A 21,762-nucleotide genomic window follows, 5' to 3' on the forward strand; every position below is an offset into this window, starting at 1 on the left:
CAGTTTTCAATTGTTTGGTTGAGTTTAATGTAATGCCCATGTTACAACAACGCTATATGCAACATTTAGTCACTTTTAATAAAAATAAAAATAGTTAAAAAAAAACATAAAAATTTTTTTTTTTTAAATTAACTATGCCATTTAGTTTTTTTAAACGTACTTACCGATACCCCGAAGTTAACGAAATTCAATAAAAACACGGTGTATATATATATATATATATATATAACTTTATCCTGTTGTTGTAAAGCAGAAAACCATATGTTAATCACAAAGATTAAATTACTTGTTACCTGATACGTGGGGACATACTGCGAACTCATCAAGATATAATAGCAGCGATCAAGCCAACGGCTTTATAATCGCACCGGCTACTACGGCCAAATTACAAAAGTTAGTAATATTACCTACCTTTAGCACCTTGTACCGAAAACGGCCTTCGGGCCAATGTAGCAAGTATGCAGACATTAAAAGTACATACTAACACTATATTATCCTATACATTTTATTCACGAGGAAATAAGTAAGGTTTGGCGGCTCTGGGATCTTGCTCTAATAGAAAATACATAAACAGGTTCACTGCTGGAGGTGTCGCGCGTTTATGTCTTTTGTACTACATTGTTGTCTACTGAGATACTTACCAATTCTCATTAATTACTTAAACACGGTACTCGACTGAAAAGCTCTCTATTATATCACGATTGTATAAAATAACGATTATTATAGTACCTTACCTTAAATATGATAAGCAACAGCGTCTGGTCACCCTCCTTCTCTTGCATGAGATACGTGGGGCCACACCGTACAGCGAACTCGGCGAGACACAGGAGCAGCGAGCCAGCCAAAGGCTTCACTGAATCGCGTCCGCTACTGCTCGCGAGTTGGGCCAAGCATGCGCAGATCCACTTTATTATTTTACCTATAACGAAAAGTTAAGTTTATTTTGTGTGTTTATTAGGCAGTTCAGTTGCATAAAACTGAAAAAAGGCTGCATTCAAGTTCATTGAAAGGAATTAATTTAAAAAATTAAATATATCTTTATTTCAGACCTAGAAGTCTATATATGGCTAGTAAAATTAACTTACGAGTATAAGCTATATTATTTACAAAGGTTATGCCAGTCAGTCCTACTTGACATAGGCCAAAGTAGATCTGACCTGTGATTATGGGGCAGCTAAATCTGTCCGCAATCATTTTCAGAATGCTGTTTCGCCTTTACCTTACGCGACTCATTAGCGACATGATTTTTTTATGCATTATCGCGTGAAATTCGCCCGTGTGCGCTTGGGCGAACATTCCTGATGATTCCTGATACGCGAGTAATACGATTAAAATAATTTAAAATATTATTAAATTAGTTTAAAATGTTCTGCGCGAGCTTCGAGTCGACAATTGGCGAGAGGTCGCACAGGACCGAGAAAAGTGGCGCTGTCTTGTGTCGGAGGCAAAGTCTCATTTTGGGTCGCTGAGCCGACGGAGTAAGTAAGTAAAATGTTCGAGTCTCAAGGGAGTTATAATTTGAAGAGTTTTTGAATAAACTTGTGTTTTACAGAGACGTGAATAGCTTACCAGCGAGGCCCGGATACATTTCAACTATGCGGTCCGTGTAGTCGGCTAACACCAGTATGCAGTCGCTGACCACTTTCGCGATGTGCTTGTTTTTCATCTGAAACAAATTGTTATATGAGTGATGTGGTGTAATAATACAAATAATTATTTGACATACTCCATTTTTTTGCTCGATTGTCTGATTTTAAAATAATAATATCAATGTACAACCAATCTCTCTATAGAAAACTTACTAATTATTCAGTCAGACGCGAAAAAAATTTTGTTGAACGTGTCGCACGGACGCGTCAGAAGCCTCTTGTCAAATCAACTCTATCATGCTAGATCGTGACTCGGACTCACCATGAGCATCTGCAGCAGGCAGGTGACGATGGCCGGCAGGCGCGGGCAGCGCTGGCGGGCGGCCAGCAGGCGGCACACGTGGGCGGTCAATATCCGCACCACTATGTATACACTCACCATGAGCATCTGCAGCAGGCAGGTGACGATGGCCGGCAGGCGCGGGCAGCGCTGGCGGGCGGCCAGCAGGCGGCACACGTGGGCGGTCAATATCCGCACCACTATGTATACACTCACCATGAGCATCTGCAGCAGGCAGGTGACGATGGCCGGCAGGCGCGGGCAGCGCTGGCGGGCGGCCAGCAGGCGGCACACGTGGGCGGTCAACACCCGCACCACTATGTATACACTCACCATGAGCATCTGCAGCAGGCAGGTGACGATGGCCGGCAGGCGCGGGCAGCGCTGGCGGGCGGCCAGCAGGCGGCACACGTGGGCGGTCAACACCCGCACCACTATGTATACACTCACCATGAGCATCTGCAGCAGGCAGGTGACGATGGCCGGCAGGCGCGGGCAGCGCTGGCGGGCGGCCAGCAGGCGGCACACGTGGGCGGTCAATATCCGCACCACTATGTATACACTCACCATGAGCATCTGCAGCAGGCAGGTGACGATGGCCGGCAGGCGCGGGCAGCGCTGGCGGGCGGCCAGCAGGCGGCACACGTGGGCGGTCAATATCCGCACCACTATGTATACACTCACCATGAGCATCTGCAGCAGGCAGGTGACGATGGCCGGCAGGCGCGGGCAGCGCTGGCGGGCGGCCAGCAGGCGGCACACGTGGGCGGTCAATATCCGCACCACTATGTATACACTCACCATGAGCATCTCCAGCAGGCAGGTGACGATGGCCGGCAGGCGCGGGCAGCGCTGGCGGGCGGCCAGCAGGCGGCACACGTGGGCGGTCAACACCCGCACCACTATGTATACACTCACCATGAGCATCTGCAGCAGGCAGGTGACGATGGCCGGCAGGCGCGGGCAGCGCTGGCGGGCGGCCAGCAGGCGGCACACGTGGGCGGTCAACACCCGCACCACTATGTATACACTCACCATGAGCATCTGCAGCAGGCAGGTGACGATGGCCGGCAGGCGCGGGCAGCGCTGGCGGGCGGCCAGCAGGCGGCACACGTGGGCGGTGAGCGCGCACGCGCCGCAGCAGCGCGCCGCGGCCGCGCCCTCCCGCCGGCACACGCGGACCACTATGTTTAGCACGTGCTCCTGTAACAATATCATTAAATATTCTGTCAAATGGGAGAAACTCCTACAAGTTAATGGCCACCATCAAGGACTTAAAACATAGATTTTATTCTTAGAATATGAACCATCGAAAACTCCACCTTTGTCTACACAAGTGTAGCGTTGAAAATAATAAAATAAATTACCTTGAGATCCGGACATGAGACGGTGTTGTATTGATGCGGGTACGGTTGTAACATGGGCGCATTCATTAGGGAGTCGGGTAGCGCGAGCAGTGAGCCTAGGAACGTCACCGCCGCTGTTCGCGGACACTGGAACAAATACATTATACTGAATTAATATGAACTATTATGTTAACTCACGTACAATCGAACAAACTGATTTATGACCCACCATAGAACGTTTCCAGTGTCATAATAATTTTACTTTTTAAATCACTGTAACACCAATGACGTAGTGAATGTGAAAAGGTTTGATAGTGGGTCAGAAATCAATTGTTCGATAGTAATCGTTGTTTAATCCGTTTATCGGGTACTGGGTACCCTTCTTATCGCGATTCTGAGCTATTCTCATCCACACGTAACCCGCAATCTTGTTTAACGAACTCAAAGAAGAATCGCTCCTTTTATCCAAAAGCGTCTACCTATCAATCCGTCGACAGTTTGGTTCATCTGCCGTCACTCTGGCAACATGTCCCACCCGATTCTATTTATGTTTAGTAATATTTGACGTATCAGAAGTTGTTGCGAATGCAACTTATTATTGTATAAAAATATTCTCAAAACTAAACGCAGGCGTGGCGCTTTACGAGTATTCGGAGGCTATTTCAAAAGCACCAATGGGAGCGGTCCACATATTTAGTATTTCGGCCAATTAGAGGCACCTAAATTTAAACCACCTTTTGTACTGATCATTGCAAATAACTCTTTCATCGTCCTACATACTATCAACAATCAATTTCTACATTTAACCGTTTGTCAAGAATCCCTTGTAAACCAGTACCTTTGGGAAAATTATAACTTATAACACTTCACTACAGATCGAAGTTTTATACGAGTCATCGTGATCCTGACCAACACGGCGGCTACAAAAGTCTTGCGCTTTTGTGCGGTTTCAGATCTCAACATTCTTCTCTCGGTATTGACGCTTGATGCGATAGCGAATAGCCATCGAGAGTTAGGGATAGGTAGGGTCGATAGCACGTCGCCTGTCAGACTTGTTGAATACTTGGCATCTCACCGTGGGCCCCATGTCGGAGGAGTTCAGCACGACCGTGGACGCATGCACGAAGTCGAGCAGCAGCAGCGAGTAGCCGTCGAGAGCCAGGGACAGGTAGCGGGGCGCGGCGTACTCGACCAGCACGTCGACCACAGAGCGATCCTCGCCCGTCAGGCCTGAGGCAAAACAAACACTTCAATTGTATTTATAACCTATGAGGGTGTATGCAACTATATGCTGGTAATGGCTAGACTCTAAGAGTCCTCTATCGTCTAGGCGCCCACACATCAAAACTTGACAAGACAAATGCAATTTGGATTTGTCAAAGTAAAAATTCGATACAGAATGGGACATGAGACCTTTTTATCACTGGGCGGCTAGAGATTAAAATCATGACATAGTTTTTGAAACTTCTAGTCATCAAGTCAAAGTACAAAATCTTTTAAACTAGGTAGAGTTTTTATATACAGGCTTTACTACATTCTAAGTTAGTTTTCAAACTTTTTCAACATTTTAAGTCCTTTCGTGACGACAAAATCTTTCCTCGACAGATTCCGAAAATGCCAAGGCATAACATAACACTAGTAAATACCACAATTCACTAGTGTTTTGTTTTGGCTTGGCATTTTCGGAATCTGAGTCACGAGTCGAGATTTGTTATTATTTTGGTTATAGTAAAATTATAAAAAAAAAAACGACAAATTCTAACATTTATGTTTAGCTTTTATGTTTGTATATTAGCAATAGCATTTATTCATTTAAATGTGTAAATATAAATAGCCGAAAGTTATAAGTTACAGGTTTCTAATCGATGTCTCATATTCCAAAACAAAACGAAAGGCTTCTGGTATCCAGTAGGATAAAACAATTTCATCGCTTTTGGGACCAACATACCTTTCTTTTTCACGAGAACGCTGGCGGCAAACATTTGTAATGATTTCACAGACTTCATATTCTCCCCAGTGTCACAGTGTCAGTTCTATTTAATATAGTGAAGTGTAGAAACGCGTAAACATTGTTGACTGTGTAGGGTAATGCAGCGATATTTAGCAGTCAATTAATTTTAATTTCAGTAATTACGACAGTGAGATGACCTTTCAATGTTTTATGCACGTTAAATTCTAATCTATTTGTTTATTTTGTGTTATTAAACGAATTGAGGTCAACTCATTCGTCATTTTGTCATGAACTTCAAGTGTGAAACGTACTGTTTCCTCATAGCTCAATTTTCCCTGTATTAAACATACAAAATGTACATTTGTCCGTCAATAAATGTAAAAACATACTTGAAAGGTACAACCATGGTGTAAAAACGGTATAACGCGCTGATATAAAAACAGACGGTGCAAGATGTAGTCAGTATAGTCCGTTGTTTTAGCACTAGAATGAAGGTAAGCGATTTCGACGTGTCTTATTATTGAAAAATAATTTAGAAAAATAATTCACGGCAAATATGTAACAATTATAAATCATATACTATCATTTACAATATTTTGCTTTCACAAGTAATAGTTACTGATTTAAAAAAAGCGTTGTTCAATAAAAAGACATGTCAAGAATGTTTACCTTTTTTTGCTAAAAAAACGAACTATAGTAAGCAAAAGTCAGCAAGCGTAGTGACAGCAGTTTGCTAGCCCTGCGCAGCAATCGTATCGTTAGCCATACATAATCAACACTGAAGTTAGCTTACCGGGGTGGAGCGCACGCTGGCACAGATGCAGGTGGGCGAGATGGAGCCGGTTGTTGCACGACGACGGCGCGTTCGGACCATGCACCTGCTCTCACACGACGATCGTAACACCAGCAGTTTACCAGCCCTGCAGTCTATACTGGGGTTAGCTTACCGTGGTGGAGCGCGCGCTGGTACAGATGCAGGTGTGCGAGATGGAGCCGGTTGTTGCACGACGACGGCGCGCCCGGACCTTGGGCTTGCGCTTGCGTGCTCTCGCACAATAGTCGTAGCGCCAGGAGTTTGCCAGCCCTGTATAGATAGACAATATTAGTGAAAACAGTTACCTATCAGTGTTCTGACGGAGCAAGGGAGCTACACAAAATAAAAAAAAAACAATGGAATGTTTTCTTATTGTGGTAGCTTTGACGCGTGCCTTTCTTATATTTTTTAACCGACTTAAAAAATGGAGAAGGTTATCAATTCAATCGTATATCATAAAATATTGTACTATCAATTTTTTACGCTACGTTTACATACAATTTGTAAAAAATTTGGCCGACTTGGATGACTACAACACAGCTAAGCTAGCATAAGATGGGAAAGATAAAGATATATTATACATAGAGAGAGAAATTCTTTGCCTGGGAAACACTTAAATTTGAAACCAAAAATTCAAATACACAAACCTGTGTGAAGGCGGCAGCGCCTCCGCCTCGAGGCACCATCCTGCCACCAGGTTGAAGGGCACGTGAATCTCGGTGTTGCCATTTAGCGTCTGGTTTTGGCTTATCTAAAACAACGAAAATCATATTGAACAACTCTTACAGAAAAACTATTAAAGTAAAATGTCTGGTCGTATTGTTTGTGGATACTTGACTAGTTATATCCTGATGAGTTCTAGAATGAACATTTTGAAATGAATACCTAACATGTAGTAGTCTAGTAGTAATTTTGTTTATTTACTTAAATATCTAATCTTGACTAATATTAATATTGACTGCTTGCCTTTATATTTTAGTTCTCCTATCAGGTCTAGTCAAAAATTTGGAGGAAACTGAAAGCGATTACGACAGAGCTTTGAGACTTGCAACGAGAATACCTTAAAAATAGTGTAATGCTTAATTCAAAATTGTACAACATTCAGCAAGCTTGGCAGTTCATCTTTTTAATAAACGACAGAGTATAAACAGATCTTGTTCAAGCGCAAGTTAAAAGCTTTTCTTGTAGAAAAATGTTATTACTCCATAAATATTAACAATGTATTAGACACACACTAACACTAGTATTTATTTAAACTGCTTCTGTTTACTGCAGACATAAACAACACAAATAATGGTAATAGCAGTTTACTACTAGCCTAATACGAAAAACAGAGGTTTCAGCAAAAGGACATGTTTATACAAAAGAGTTTGAAGAATACCTTTAAAAACTCGAAATATTCATCATCTGTTTTTGAATTCGAATTTAAAACAGTTTGTAGCATTCGTAAAAACCAGCTAAAATCACTAATGAACTCGCGGTAATAGAAATAAACTTCAATAACAACCATCATTCAACCTTCATTAGATTCGAAATTAAATTAAATTTGATTGGCAATTGTCATAGAGCAAGTGATCTACCCACATTTAATTTATTATTTATAAGTAAACAAGACGTTTCATTCTACGTACTCCTCATATTTATCTTTTTATAAATACGATTCATTTTAATTTTCAACAAACAATTTAGGTTCTTAAATAGTATTTCACAATCATTTTTGGATTAAACACAAGTACGTTTTAACTTGTGCATTTATACGAGTATAAGTTGCAGTGAACAGAACACTGTTTGAATTTTACAGTTTGTAACACACACGAGAATACATACGCGGCCAAAAACACAAATTAAACTACCTTTTTCCGGAGCCTCCTCAGAAGCCTCCTTTTTCCGCTTCTTCTTTCGCATTGGCAGTCTTTAAACACTTTAGAGCTAGACAACACTTCGTACAATCTCACAAACAACACGCACAGACACCAACACTTTGTAAACTTCGTGATTCTAGCTCAACTACTGATTCCTAACAATGTCAAATTATTAAAAAAAACTGTACAGATTAACAATAACAAAAACAAATGGCCAGATCGAGATGAACATGATTCATTTGGCTATTATACCGAGATATCGACTGATAATAACGTCAAGTTGTTTGCGATAAAAATTAGCAGATGGCTGGCGTATTGTATGACAAGGTTCACGTAGTGTAAGCGGTACAACGGTATTTAAATGTTTAGTACCTACTCACGATTATAGGTAGCTGAACTTTAATTTAAATAACTTACACGTTTATCTTTGAAATTTAGAAAAAGGTCAGTCGGTGTGTGTATATATCAAACGCGGCCACCAACGTCTGAGATTTAGCTTTATCTCGATATGCTTCAATGCGTTTGAACCGTGGTGATAAGAAATTCGAATTTATTTGAGAGAACTATTAGACGTGACTGCAAAAAATGTTACAAAAAATTTAAATCGTGTGATCGTTCTTTTGTAAACTTTTTACAAAATAAATCGATGTCGCATGTCAATAATAAGCTTGACTGATGCACAAAAAAAAACAAATCTAAAATGTTTGCGACGCAAATACTTTTTTGCCACTTATTAGATTAGTGCACGACAGCTTTGGTAAATCGATTTGTATGTAATAAATTTGTTTATCCTTTTCTACGGAGCCTACGGTTCCATGCATATCAAACGTATGTTACATTGGAAAACCAATGCGAACTCATTATTATTACGCGAATATAAGATAGAAAATTGAATGGGCTTTCCAATGACAAAGGTTGTTATGCGTGGGGGGCAACAAACCCTGTTATTAATAATGCATTTGATTGAAAATTACAGTTGGCAAAACTATCTATCGTCGGGAACCCTAACTTCACCGTTGGTCCCAACTTCGCACAAGTAAAACATTAAAATAATAATTTTACCAAGAAATACATATCCGTTAAAATTACAATAAATTAAGCTGCGTAAAAAGCGTTTTAAGGCAAAAAAATAAAATATCAAAAACTTCGCGTACTCATTTTTTTATTATGAAAATTACACTAAATCTTAATATAGATCCTAATAATTGTTAAATCGCTAAACGCCCATGATAGTAGTTACAGTTGACTTATGATTTCACGCTAAATAGTTAAGGCGAAGTTATATTCCTAGTAAAGACAAATTTAGGGTACGTATTTTTGTCAACCCTTATGTTCAATGAACTACACAATGATAACGGGGTTTCAGTCTATACACAACACGACATAATACACTTCAAACTTTTTTTCTATTTTGTATTGCACCAAATATTACACACTAGTTAAGACCACTTCTTGCTAGAGTGAATGTTCTAGCGGCAATGAAATTAGGTATAAATTAATGTTCGAAATAGCAACTAACTCTTACCCACATACAAAGTAAATACTTTGAAGTGAATAGTAAAAACTAGAGTGGGTGCTTAAATCAACAATGATGGCATTGCGACACGGCGACTTGGTCAGTTCAGCTGGTGTCAAGGTCGCTTGTGCACTTAGGTTTCTAATTTGATAGAATAATGTTGATAAAACACGTATAAGTATTGTATATAGGCACTTGTATATTTATTAATTTCCGCTACCCAACGGTTGTCTGGAAGAGATCGCTTGTTAGCGATAAGACCGCCTGTTGTTTACCTCTGCTTGTGTTTGTTTTCTTTTATTGAGGTGTACAATAAAGAGTATTTGTATTGTATCGTATATTTATTCGGGTTAAGGTCCAACCACACCTTTGCTTAAAACGCGCTGACGCGTCGTAAATGTGACGTTTTTAAAGCATGCCCTCCTAGTAAATGTGACGTTTTATCGCATACTCTCCTAGTAAATATGACGTTTTTATCGCATGCCCTCCTAGTAAAGTGACGTTTTATCGCATGCCCTCCTAGTAAATTCGTAAAGTATACGGCACGTCACTCGAATTTCGCACCATCAGCGTATTTTGAGTAACGGCGTGGATGGCACGCAAAAAAATAAACGGTCAGCTTACGATGCGTCACTGCGATTCCGTACCGCCACCGTGTTTAAGCAGCGGTGTGGCCGGACCTTTATACGTCGCTTCTTAAGTTATCGACGTATATCGCGACGAATGATTTAAATGACGAACGTGACCGATTTAAATGGTCAAAATACTAGTCATGCTTGACGGATACGATAATTGAGCTAACTTATGAATACTTTGTTCAGTTAGTTATTACTGTTGGTGTCAAGTAATTGCTTAGGACACCCAGAAGACAATCAGGTTTATAATGCGCTCTAAGTTCTGCTCAGTACAAGAGTCTACTGAGCAGAACTATGGACCTCATATGTTAATCAGGAGCGACGATTTAACACTTCAGATGCACTGTCTGGATGGCTTTTCTTACTTTAGAAGTTAAATTAAACAGTAATAATGGTAAATTACAAACAGGTTTTAAATTATTACAGGAATTTTGACTAAACATAAACTACATTTTCGTTATTTCCCTCTTGTTATTTAAAATGGAGGCTTTAAGGTTATATGTATACATATGTCAACACTCACCTTCAGTAGAGTAGTGTTGAGGTGTATGAGGTACTTGTAGAGGTTCTTGTGCGCCTGCGGGTCGCGCAGCAGGTTGGGGTCGCCCAGCGCGGCCAGCATGCGGCGCCACATGACGGCCACGTATGTCAACACTCACCTTCAGTAGAGTAGTGTTGAGGTGTATGAGGTACTTGTAGAGGTTCTTGTGCGCCTGCGGGTCGCGCAGCAGGTTGGGGTCGCCCAGCGCGGCCAGCATGCGGCGCCACATGACGGCCACGTATGTCAACACTCACCTTCAGTAGAGTAGTGTTGAGGTGTATGAGGTACTTGTAGAGGTTCTTGTGCGCCTGCGGGTCGCGCAGCAGGTTGGGGTCGCCCAGCGCGGCCAGCATGCGGCGCCACATGACGGCCACGTATGTCAACACTCACCTTCAGTAGAGTAGTGTTGAGGTGTATGAGGTACTTGTAGAGGTTCTTGTGCGCCTGCGGGTCGCGCAGCAGGTTGGGGTCGCCCAGCGCGGCCAGCATGCGGCGCCACATGACGGCCACGTATGTCAACACTCACCTTCAGTAGAGTAGTGTTGAGGTGTATGAGGTACTTGTAGAGGTTCTTGTGCGCCTGCGGGTCGCGCAGCAGGTTGGGGTCGCCCAGCGCGGCCAGCATGCGGCGCCACATGACGGCCACGTATGTCAACACTCACCTTCAGTAGAGTAGTGTTGAGGTGTATGAGGTACTTGTAGAGGTTCTTGTGCGCCTGCGGGTCGCGCAGCAGGTTGGGGTCGCCCAGCGCGGCCAGCATGCGGCGCCACATGACGGCCACGTATGTCAACACTCACCTTCAGTAGAGTAGTGTTGAGGTGTATGAGGTACTTGTAGAGGTTCTTGTGCGCCTGCGGGTCGCGCAGCAGGTTGGGGTCGCCCAGCGCGGCCAGCATGCGGCGCCACATGACGGCCACGTATGTCAACACTCACCTTCAGTAGAGTAGTGTTGAGGTGTATGAGGTACTTGTAGAGGTTCTTGTGCGCCTGCGGGTCGCGCAGCAGGTTGGGGTCGCCCAGCGCGGCCAGCATGCGGCGCCACATGACGGCCACGTATGTCAACACTCACCTTCAGTAGAGTAGTGTTGAGGTGTATGAGGTACTTGTAGAGGTTCTTGTGCGCCTGCGGGTCGCGCAGCAGGTTGGGGTCGCCCAGCGCGGCCAGCATGCGGCGCCACATGACGGCCACGTATGTCAACACTCACCTTCAGTAGAGTAGTGTTGAGGTGTATGAGGTACTTGTAGAGGTTCTTGTGCGCCTGCGGGTCGCGCAGCAGGTTGGGGTCGCCCAGCGCGGCCAGCATGCGGCGCCACATGACGGCCACGTATGTCAACACTCACCTTCAGTAGAGTAGTGTTGAGGTGTATGAGGTACTTGTAGAGGTTCTTGTGCGCCTGCGGGTCGCGCAGCAGGTTGGGGTCGCCCAGCGCGGCCAGCATGCGGCGCCACATGACGGCCACGTATGTCAACACTCACCTTCAGTAGAGTAGTGTTGAGGTGTATGAGGTACTTGTAGAGGTTCTTGTGCGCCTGCGGGTCGCGCAGCAGGTTGGGGTCGCCCAGCGCGGCCAGCATGCGGCGCCACATGACGGCCACGTATGTCAACACTCACCTTCAGTAGAGTAGTGTTGAGGTGTATGAGGTACTTGTAGAGGTTCTTGTGCGCCTGCGGGTCGCGCAGCAGGTTGGGGTCGCCCAGCGCGGCCAGCATGCGGCGCCACATGACGGCCACGTATGTCAACACTCACCTTCAGTAGAGTAGTGTTGAGGTGTATGAGGTACTTGTAGAGGTTCTTGTGCGCCTGCGGGTCGCGCAGCAGGTTGGGGTCGCCCAGCGCGGCCAGCATGCGGCGCCACATGACGGCCACGTATGTCAACACTCACCTTCAGTAGAGTAGTGTTGAGGTGTATGAGGTACTTGTAGAGGTTCTTGTGCGCCTGCGGGTCGCGCAGCAGGTTGGGGTCGCCCAGCGCGGCCAGCATGCGGCGCCACATGACGGCCACGTATGTCAACACTCACCTTCAGTAGAGTAGTGTTGAGGTGTATGAGGTACTTGTAGAGGTTCTTGTGCGCCTGCGGGTCGCGCAGCAGGTTGGGGTCGCCCAGCGCGGCCAGCATGCGGCGCCACATGACGGCCACGTATGTCAACACTCACCTTCAGTAGAGTAGTGTTGAGGTGTATGAGGTACTTGTAGAGGTTCTTGTGCGCCTGCGGGTCGCGCAGCAGGTTGGGGTCGCCCAGCGCGGCCAGCATGCGGCGCCACATGACGGCCACGTATGTCAACACTCACCTTCAGTAGAGTAGTGTTGAGGTGTATGAGGTACTTGTAGAGGTTCTTGTGCGCCTGCGGGTCGCGCAGCAGGTTGGGGTCGCCCAGCGCGGCCAGCATGCGGCGCCACATGACGGCCACGTATGTCAACACTCACCTTCAGTAGAGTAGTGTTGAGGTGTATGAGGTACTTGTAGAGGTTCTTGTGCGCCTGCGGGTCGCGCAGCAGGTTGGGGTCGCCCAGCGCGGCCAGCATGCGGCGCCACATGACGGCCACGTATGTCAACACTCACCTTCAGTAGAGTAGTGTTGAGGTGTATGAGGTACTTGTAGAGGTTCTTGTGCGCCTGCGGGTCGCGCAGCAGGTTGGGGTCGCCCAGCGCGGCCAGCATGCGGCGCCACATGACGGCCACGTATGTCAACACTCACCTTCAGTAGAGTAGTGTTGAGGTGTATGAGGTACTTGTAGAGGTTCTTGTGCGCCTGCGGGTCGCGCAGCAGGTTGGGGTCGCCCAGCGCGGCCAGCATGCGGCGCCACATGACGGCCACGTATGTCAACACTCACCTTCAGTAGAGTAGTGTTGAGGTGTATGAGGTACTTGTAGAGGTTCTTGTGCGCCTGCGGGTCGCGCAGCAGGTTGGGGTCGCCCAGCGCGGCCAGCATGCGGCGCCACATGACGGCCACGTATGTCAACACTCACCTTCAGTAGAGTAGTGTTGAGGTGTATGAGGTACTTGTAGAGGTTCTTGTGCGCCTGCGGGTCGCGCAGCAGGTTGGGGTCGCCCAGCGCGGCCAGCATGCGGCGCCACATGACGGCCACGTATGTCAACACTCACCTTCAGTAGAGTAGTGTTGAGGTGTATGAGGTACTTGTAGAGGTTCTTGTGCGCCTGCGGGTCGCGCAGCAGGTTGGGGTCGCCCAGCGCGGCCAGCATGCGGCGCCACATGACGGCCACGTATGTCAACACTCACCTTCAGTAGAGTAGTGTTGAGGTGTATGAGGTACTTGTAGAGGTTCTTGTGCGCCTGCGGGTCGCGCAGCAGGTTGGGGTCGCCCAGCGCGGCCAGCATGCGGCGCCACATGACGGCCACGTATGTCAACACTCACCTTCAGTAGAGTAGTGTTGAGGTGTATGAGGTACTTGTAGAGGTTCTTGTGCGCCTGCGGGTCGCGCAGCAGGTTGGGGTCGCCCAGCGCGGCCAGCATGCGGCGCCACATGACGGCCACGTATGTCAACACTCACCTTCAGTAGAGTAGTGTTGAGGTGTATGAGGTACTTGTAGAGGTTCTTGTGCGCCTGCGGGTCGCGCAGCAGGTTGGGGTCGCCCAGCGCGGCCAGCATGCGGCGCCACATGACGGCCACGTATGTCAACACTCACCTTCAGTAGAGTAGTGTTGAGGTGTATGAGGTACTTGTAGAGGTTCTTGTGCGCCTGCGGGTCGCGCAGCAGGTTGGGGTCGCCCAGCGCGGCCAGCATGCGGCGCCACATGACGGCGGCCACGTCGGGCAGCCAGCCGCGGGCGCCGCCGCCCATCACGACGCCGACGCCGGCCGACCCGGCTAAGCTGTCTGTCGTTTCGTTTTCTGACCATTCTGTATAAGTACAAACCAGATTTAAATGTCGAAATTGACTGTTACATTTTTATTGTGGTTTTAAGATCATGGGAGTCGTTTTCAAGGTTTTCGGTCGCCACTGTGGACCTTTTAGTGGAAACTTTAAGACCAGTAAAAACTATCTTACCGACATTCCCGCCGTCGGACGCTAAATCTATCTGCAGTGGCGAATCCTTCATCGAACTGCTTTCCACGCCGCTCGATGGAGCTGGCGACGGAGACCGAGATTCTATCACAAATGAAAAAAAAATCATTACAATTTGCCATATAGTTTACATTAACATTGGAAAACAAATCTTTACTATATTGGTACACAAACAAAAATATGTCCACTTACCACTGGCGGAGTCTCTTTCTTCGTGCTGCGACGAGTGTCGCAGCGAGTCAAGTGAGTACCATCTCCGGGGTTTGTTGTTGCTGGTCGGTTCTTTGGTTTCTTCTGCTACATAAATAAAAAAAAGTTATTCATTACTGCAATCGGTTTGATATGTAGACTTATTGATATATAGACGTATTTTTTTTTGCTTTTGTGCCACAATGAACACTCTATGAATGTTGCATATACAATTTTTCGGAAAAAAAAAATGTCTGAATAGGCGGCTCCACACAGAGCGAGCAGGGTTGCGAGGAAATTTTCTCGCGCGGCAAACGGCCAATGTAGACGTGCCTCGGCCGAGGCAGCGTGCGTATTACCTTCGACAGAGCGCGCTGCCTCGACCGAGGCACGTGTACATGAGCCATTTGCCGCGCGAGAGAATTGCTTCGCGACGCTTCTCGTTCTGTGTGGACCCTGAGAATACTGAGAGACTGAAGTCAGGCTGAACACGAGTGCACGGCGACAGTACCTCACGCGTGAGATAGACTACCCGTTCCTTTCTAATTAATACATTTAGAAAGACGGGTAGTATGGCGCACTCTTGCTAATTGTTTTGATATATGAATAAGCTAGAGGCTAAGCAAGATTTGCTAATGTAGTGTGTACCTGTAGTGTAGTGTGTACCTGTGTGCGTGTGGGTGGGCGCGTGCTTGTGCAGGTGCGGGTCGGAGCGCGCCCGCGTGAGGCGCCGCGCGCCCGCCTCCGCTCGTCGGGTCGCGCCCGCCGACAGCTTTGGTGATTTGCCTACAAATAAAACATACACGTTAACTATGCTAGTGGAGATTCTATTTTAGGAAACATATGTGATTAGTGGTGTTTTTATATTTTTCAACTCGTCGACTGTAATGGTTGAATTAAGATTTTGTATACCAAACTATAATTGCGTATTTTTCATGTACGTACGTCGTACGTACCTCCCAGCTCATCTATAATAATACAACACTGGTGATGTAATCAAGCTTTTCAATCTCGTACCTCACTTAGGCAACTCAGCAAGCTTCGTCGCCTAAATACGGTACTCGACTGAAAAGCTCTCTATTATATCACGATTGTATATAATACTATTATTGTATACAATATTATATATTTGTAAATAAAACACAAGTGATTCCTAGAGATGCATCACTCATATGGTGTAACAGAAGGACTGACGTAAACCCCGAACAGTGACAATGCGTCTTGAACCATAAACGGTAAGACATAAGGTTGACATTACCAAGCGACCGTCCCTCGGGCTGCTGCGGCGGCGGCGCCTGCCTGTGCGGCGCGGGCGCGGGCGTGGCGCGGCGCTCGCCCCGCCCCTCCCGCCCGTCCCGCCCGTCCCGCCCGCGGCCGCGCGGCTCGCTGCTCTCCGACAGGTCCAGCGAGTACACGTGCCGGGCTAACACTCGTGTTAGGGTTTCCATTGTTTTCTGAAACAACAAAATAAGAACACTAAAATGATTTTCTCCAATATGCTCGGAAATGTTCACCTTATTGTAGCAAAAATAGTACGGGAAGTTCTTCATTATGGTTAAATCGAAATTTAAAAAATTCGAACCATTATTGTCGTGTTTTAGCGGACGGGAAGTTATTACTCTATTGTTTTTTTTACTTTTTAAAAACATGTGTCAACTAAGAAAATGGCCAACAGCCAATTAATAAACCCGCGGGCTGCGCCTAAACGACCCGGGCAGCATCATTTCAAGCTATAGGATAGAGTCGTGTAAGATCGTGCGAATACTGCTTCATAAAATCAAAGAATATATAACTTTTACATTTTTTTAAGGATCTCATGCGTGCAAATACAGCTTATATTGCGCAATTATATTGAATGAGCGAATATTGAATGGTACTGAATGGCAGAATGGGAAATTGTTTTTTGACGTTTTTGATGTGAAGATTCGATTTGAGTGCTGGTTGATGTTTAAATTATGATTATTTAACCTTATTTTCTTATATTTAGAGAAAAGCACTATACATATATGCCTCGGCAGGAACAGCAATTCGTGGATTCATCTTCTTTGTTTCGATTCGAAATTCGAAACTTATCCACGAATTGCCCTTTCCCGGCCTCTGCAATAATGTACAATTAAATATGTCTACTTCCAGGGAGAATAAATATGTAATATGAAATGCGAGTTAAAGGATCTGCAAAGAAGTACATAAAATAACGACGGTGGGTTACCACCACTGTTATACGATTTGGTGGTGGCGGCCAACAGGACGTCGAGTGTGTGCAGGAACAATTTCCGTGACCTCCGACAATTTCCGTTTCAAGTTTTTCCATGATGCTTCCAAACACAGAGCACTCCGATCATAGTTATTTTGTGCCAAAAAAAATTATCGTTCAAAATGACATATAACTATTTTCATTCGGAATCGAAAACGAAGTTTTTCACGCAATTGGAAAAAATGAATTTCATAAAAGTTCAAAGTTACATACCGCCCATTCTGTTATCAGTTCCTCCCAGTGCGTCAACCTAGTCAATAGTTCCATGAAATTCTGCCACAACTCTTGTTTGACTGCCACATTTAAATTCGCTTTTATCCACGTCACTATTAACGTTTGGAATAACGCTGGTGCTAAAAATCCACCTGAAAAAAAAAACACTGTTAGAATTTAACTACGACAGGAAAAACTCTCGTCAGAAAATCTTTAAACGATGAAACATATCCGCATTACTTTCTTCTCGAGCCTACTAAGCTGAGATATTTATAAAGGAATATAATATATTTAGTCTCACCTAGCGATTCTTGTTTTCTCTTTGGTGGTACTTTGGTAAGTACGAGCGACGTTATTTGAAGCAAAACCAGCAATAGTTGTTCCCTGCAACAACAACAAAAAAAAAAGTGAAATGTTGACTAAGAAAGGATCTTAAAACTAGGTATGCGGCTGTTTTAGAGAGCCCTGTATGCAAAGTAATGTAAAATGTAAATATTCGAGTTGTAGAACGTTTTAGAACCGGCCAGGCGTTGTTTTCATTTTGCAGCCGTGCATGACCACGAATCCAAGGACATTTGCGAGACCATGTAGCGGTCGGTGTGATGTGATGGCTTAATTCTCAGGCGAATGATAAAATGTAGTAGGACGTTCTGGAACAAAAACTGACCACGTACCGGCGTCCATAGCGACATACCCACATGAAACCACCACCATAACCCTGTGTAGCATGATGGACCATGTAGCGATAGTTGGTGAGAAATAGAGCGAATTGTAAAATGTAGTGGAACATTCTGGAAGTACTGACCACGAGCCGGCGTCCATGGCTACGTGCATGACCATGTAGCGGTAGATGTTGAGCACTCGCTTGCACGTGTCCGTCTGCTCTTCCAGCAGCTGTTGCTGTCCGAGCCCGCCAGGCGGCGCCACTGGCGAGGAACTCGCTAGGAACACATTGGCCGCTTGCGTCATGAATACTTGTAGAACGTTCTGGAAAAAAATTATGTTACATGAAATATGCATACTACTGCTGGGACAAGGACAGAGATAGTAGTCGTAACGACACTAACTCTCATTCTCTTTCTCTAGCAGGAATGTTGGGATCAGCTGAATCATTCAATACAGGTTTATAAGTACGTGCCGTTGACAATTATGGATATACTGAAAAGTATAAGTACTTACTTGAAGCCCGGCGCGCACCATAACATTATCTCGGCCGACGGCGCCAAGGTACGAATCGTTCCGGAGTCGTCGCGGTGGCGCGGCCGGCTCATTTGGCTCATATGTGTTTTCTAGCAGGAACGGCGGGATCTCGGATACCTGCCGAACAAACATGATGTAGTAAGTAGAAATGTATATGTATATCTTTGTCAATTATTACGTTCAGGGCAATTTGAATACTAGTATTGGCACAGTTACCTGACCGTTAAAAAACTTTTTGCAACAAGATAAGAGCGCAAACATCGAAAATCGCGTTATCTGCCTCTGAATCTTGTATGACATGAGCTAATAGCAAAAGAAAAACTTAATGCCCGCGACATCGACGAGAGCATGACTTCCATCATAAACTCAACCTTATTTCAACTACGTAAGATTGATTATCAAACTCACGTTCATATGTATACAGTCTTTATAAAGCGCGATAACACGACGCGCGGCCCCGGCGTGAGCGAACGGCAACAGGAAGGCTTGGCGCAGTACTTCCACTGTGAAGTCGACCTTATAGCGACTAAATAAGGTTCATATAAACTCACGTTCATCTGTATCCAGTCCTTATAAAGCGCGATGACACGACGCGCGGCCCCGGCGTGAGCGAACGGCAACAGGAAGGCTTGGCGCAGTACTTCCACTGTGAAGTCGACCTTATAGCGACTAAATAAGGTTCATATAAACTCACGTTCATCTGTATCCAGTCCTTATAAAGCGCGATGACACGACGCGCGGCCCCGGCGTGAGCGAACGGCAACAGGAAGGCTTGGCGCAGTACTTCCACTGTGAAGTCGACCTTATAGCGACTAAATAAGGTTCATATAAACTCACGTTCATCTGTATCCAGTCCTTATAAAGCGCGATGACACGACGCGCGGCCCCGGCGTGAGCGAACGGCAACAGGAAGGCTTGGCGCAGTACTTCCACTGTGAAGTCGACCTTATAGCGACTAAATAAGGTTCATATAAACTCACGTTCATCTGTATCCAGTCCTTATAAAGCGCGATGACACGACGCGCGGCCCCGGCGTGAGCGAACGGCAACAGGAAGGCTTGGCGCAGTACTTCCACTGTGAAGTCGACCTTATAGCGACTAAATAAGGTTCATATAAACTCACGTTCATCTGTATCCAGTCCTTATAAAGCGCGATGACACGACGCGCGGCCCCGGCGTGAGCGAACGGCAACAGGAAGGCTTGGCGCAGTACTTCCACTGTGAAGTCGACCTTATAGCGACTAAATAAGGTTCATATAAACTCACGTTCATCTGTATCCAGTCCTTATAAAGCGCGATGACACGACGCGCGGCCCCGGCGTGAGCGAACGGCAACAGGAAGGCTTGGCGCAGTACTTCCACTGTGAAGTCGACCTTATAGCGACTAAAAAGGTTCATATAAACTCACGTTCATCTGTATCCAGTCCTTATAAAGCGCGATGACACGACGCGCGGCCCCGGCGTGAGCGAACGGCAACAGGAAGGCTTGGCGCAGTACTTCCACTGTGAAGTCGACGTGCTCGCGCGACCAGCCGCATAGCACGTCGCGGACAACTGCTGAGCTGCATAATTCTTCCGCTGGGCAACCTGATTTATTTTACAAGGGGGTAAAGTTGTTGTGGTAAAGCGAAAGATACCAAAATTGAACTCTTTTTAGGTTTAATTTTTTATTCATTGTTGTGAACAAGGACGCGCTACATTTTTGGTGAGGACGATGCTGCTGTTATCACCGTAAATAAATTACGGATGACACGACTCGAAATTTGAATTTTTAAATTTAGTTTTCAGCCCCTGACGAATTAAAAACGACGATAGTGTTATCTATTATCGAGGGGAAATCTATGAAGATGCAGACTTAAATAAGTTTTTGGCAAAAATTACATTTTTGGTACAAGCTTTTATCGCTGACTGTACTTTTCTTTCCACAGGCAACTAATACTCATCAAGCAAATTCTAAAAACCACAAACACAATTATATGTCCACTTCTTGTCTTGTCATCAGATCAGCTCGATGGTACCATAATATTGCATTGTCACCCGACTTATTCATATTCATATTCATATTCCTTTATTGATAAAATTACAAATTTTTTAAGTCAAAAGGTAATACAATATATAATTAGGTCTATGTCAATTTCAGTACAATTAAGATAATAAATAATAATAATCAAATTCAATACAGTAAAATAAAACAGTATAAAAATAATCAAAACAATTCAAATATCCAATAAATTAAATTAAATTATTATTATAATATTCTGATATGTCAAAATTATCAAATTAAATAATATAAAATATAACAATATAAAATATTAATAATCAACACAATTCATACATCCAATAAATTAAATTAAATTAAAATTCAAATCATTATTATAATATTCTGACATGTCATAAAAGGCATTTGTAGTCAGCCATTTTTTTAATCGATTGTAGAATATCAGGTCATTTTCAATATTCTTTATGTTGTCGGGTAGTTTATTATAGATACCTGGCCCCGCAACATATACCGTTTTGTTGGATTTCGCAAGTCGACAACATGTCGAGTCCAACACATACAACACAACACAACACAACACATATGTATGCAAATTTTCAGCTCAATCGGAAACCAGGAAGTGGATATAATTTAACTTGCAAGATTTGATTACAAACAGACAACGGTCAGGTGAAAGTATTTAAAAGATTGTAAACAGATAAAAGTACAAACCTGGTTCCAAGCTAGGATGCGGGGTATTAGATGCAGAGTCATGAGAGGAAGCTCGGCTAGAGTCTGAAGGTTGCCCCACAGTGAACGACGTCTCTTCCTCATGATGCAACGACGCTGCCGGCGTCGGAGTATTCGAATGCGGCACGTGCGACCCCGTGCTGGTCATGGATGATGGTTGGCCACCATCACTTCCGGTCTTCTTGAGGAAGTGGGCGTAGTTGGCCACCCATTTGATGAGGATCACGCGGCATAAGACGTAGTCGTCGTCGAGTATGTTGTGTTGGACTGGCAGTTCTGAAATTATTGAGTGGCGTCAGTGATTGCTGAATAATTACAACATGATGGTAAGCAGTCTCCGTAGCCTATGTACGCCTGCAACTCCAAGAGTTACATTCGCGTTGCCGACCCTAACAACCCTCCCTCCCCTCGTTGAGCTCCGGCAACCTTACTCACCGGCAGGAACACAACACTATGAGTAGGGTCTAGTGTTATTTGGCTGCGGTTTTCTGTAAGGTACTTCCCCAGTTGGGCTCTGCTCTAGATTCGGAATGACATCCGCTGCGCTGT

General features: G+C 45.0%; 1 protein-coding gene across 1 annotated transcript in view; it reads right to left on the bottom strand.

The window, feature by feature from the left end:
- The window catches only part of LOC133528573 (probable Rho GTPase-activating protein CG5521), a 49,292-nt gene that overhangs the window by 21,691 nt on the left and 5,839 nt on the right, over window positions 1-21,762 (bottom strand). The window contains exons 6-23 of the mRNA XM_061866006.1: window positions 21,196-21,489; window positions 19,894-20,072; window positions 18,465-18,602; window positions 18,091-18,272; window positions 17,587-17,669; window positions 17,286-17,437; window positions 16,077-16,272; window positions 15,485-15,604; window positions 14,822-14,926; window positions 14,612-14,713; window positions 14,249-14,463; window positions 6,688-6,791; window positions 6,174-6,310; window positions 4,351-4,505; window positions 3,297-3,422; window positions 2,965-3,132; window positions 1,570-1,666; window positions 735-919 (exon numbers count right to left, since the gene is read on the bottom strand). Coding sequence (XP_061721990.1) covers window positions 735-919; window positions 1,570-1,666; window positions 2,965-3,132; window positions 3,297-3,422; window positions 4,351-4,505; window positions 6,174-6,310; window positions 6,688-6,791; window positions 14,249-14,463; window positions 14,612-14,713; window positions 14,822-14,926; window positions 15,485-15,604; window positions 16,077-16,272; window positions 17,286-17,437; window positions 17,587-17,669; window positions 18,091-18,272; window positions 18,465-18,602; window positions 19,894-20,072; window positions 21,196-21,489 — 2,738 coding nt within the window. The remainder of the gene's footprint in view (window positions 1-734; window positions 920-1,569; window positions 1,667-2,964; window positions 3,133-3,296; window positions 3,423-4,350; window positions 4,506-6,173; window positions 6,311-6,687; window positions 6,792-14,248; window positions 14,464-14,611; window positions 14,714-14,821; window positions 14,927-15,484; window positions 15,605-16,076; window positions 16,273-17,285; window positions 17,438-17,586; window positions 17,670-18,090; window positions 18,273-18,464; window positions 18,603-19,893; window positions 20,073-21,195; window positions 21,490-21,762) is intronic.

This window comes from Cydia pomonella, chromosome 19 (assembly GCF_033807575.1).
Source record: "Cydia pomonella isolate Wapato2018A chromosome 19, ilCydPomo1, whole genome shotgun sequence".
Lineage (NCBI taxonomy): Eukaryota > Metazoa > Arthropoda > Insecta > Lepidoptera > Tortricidae > Cydia > Cydia pomonella.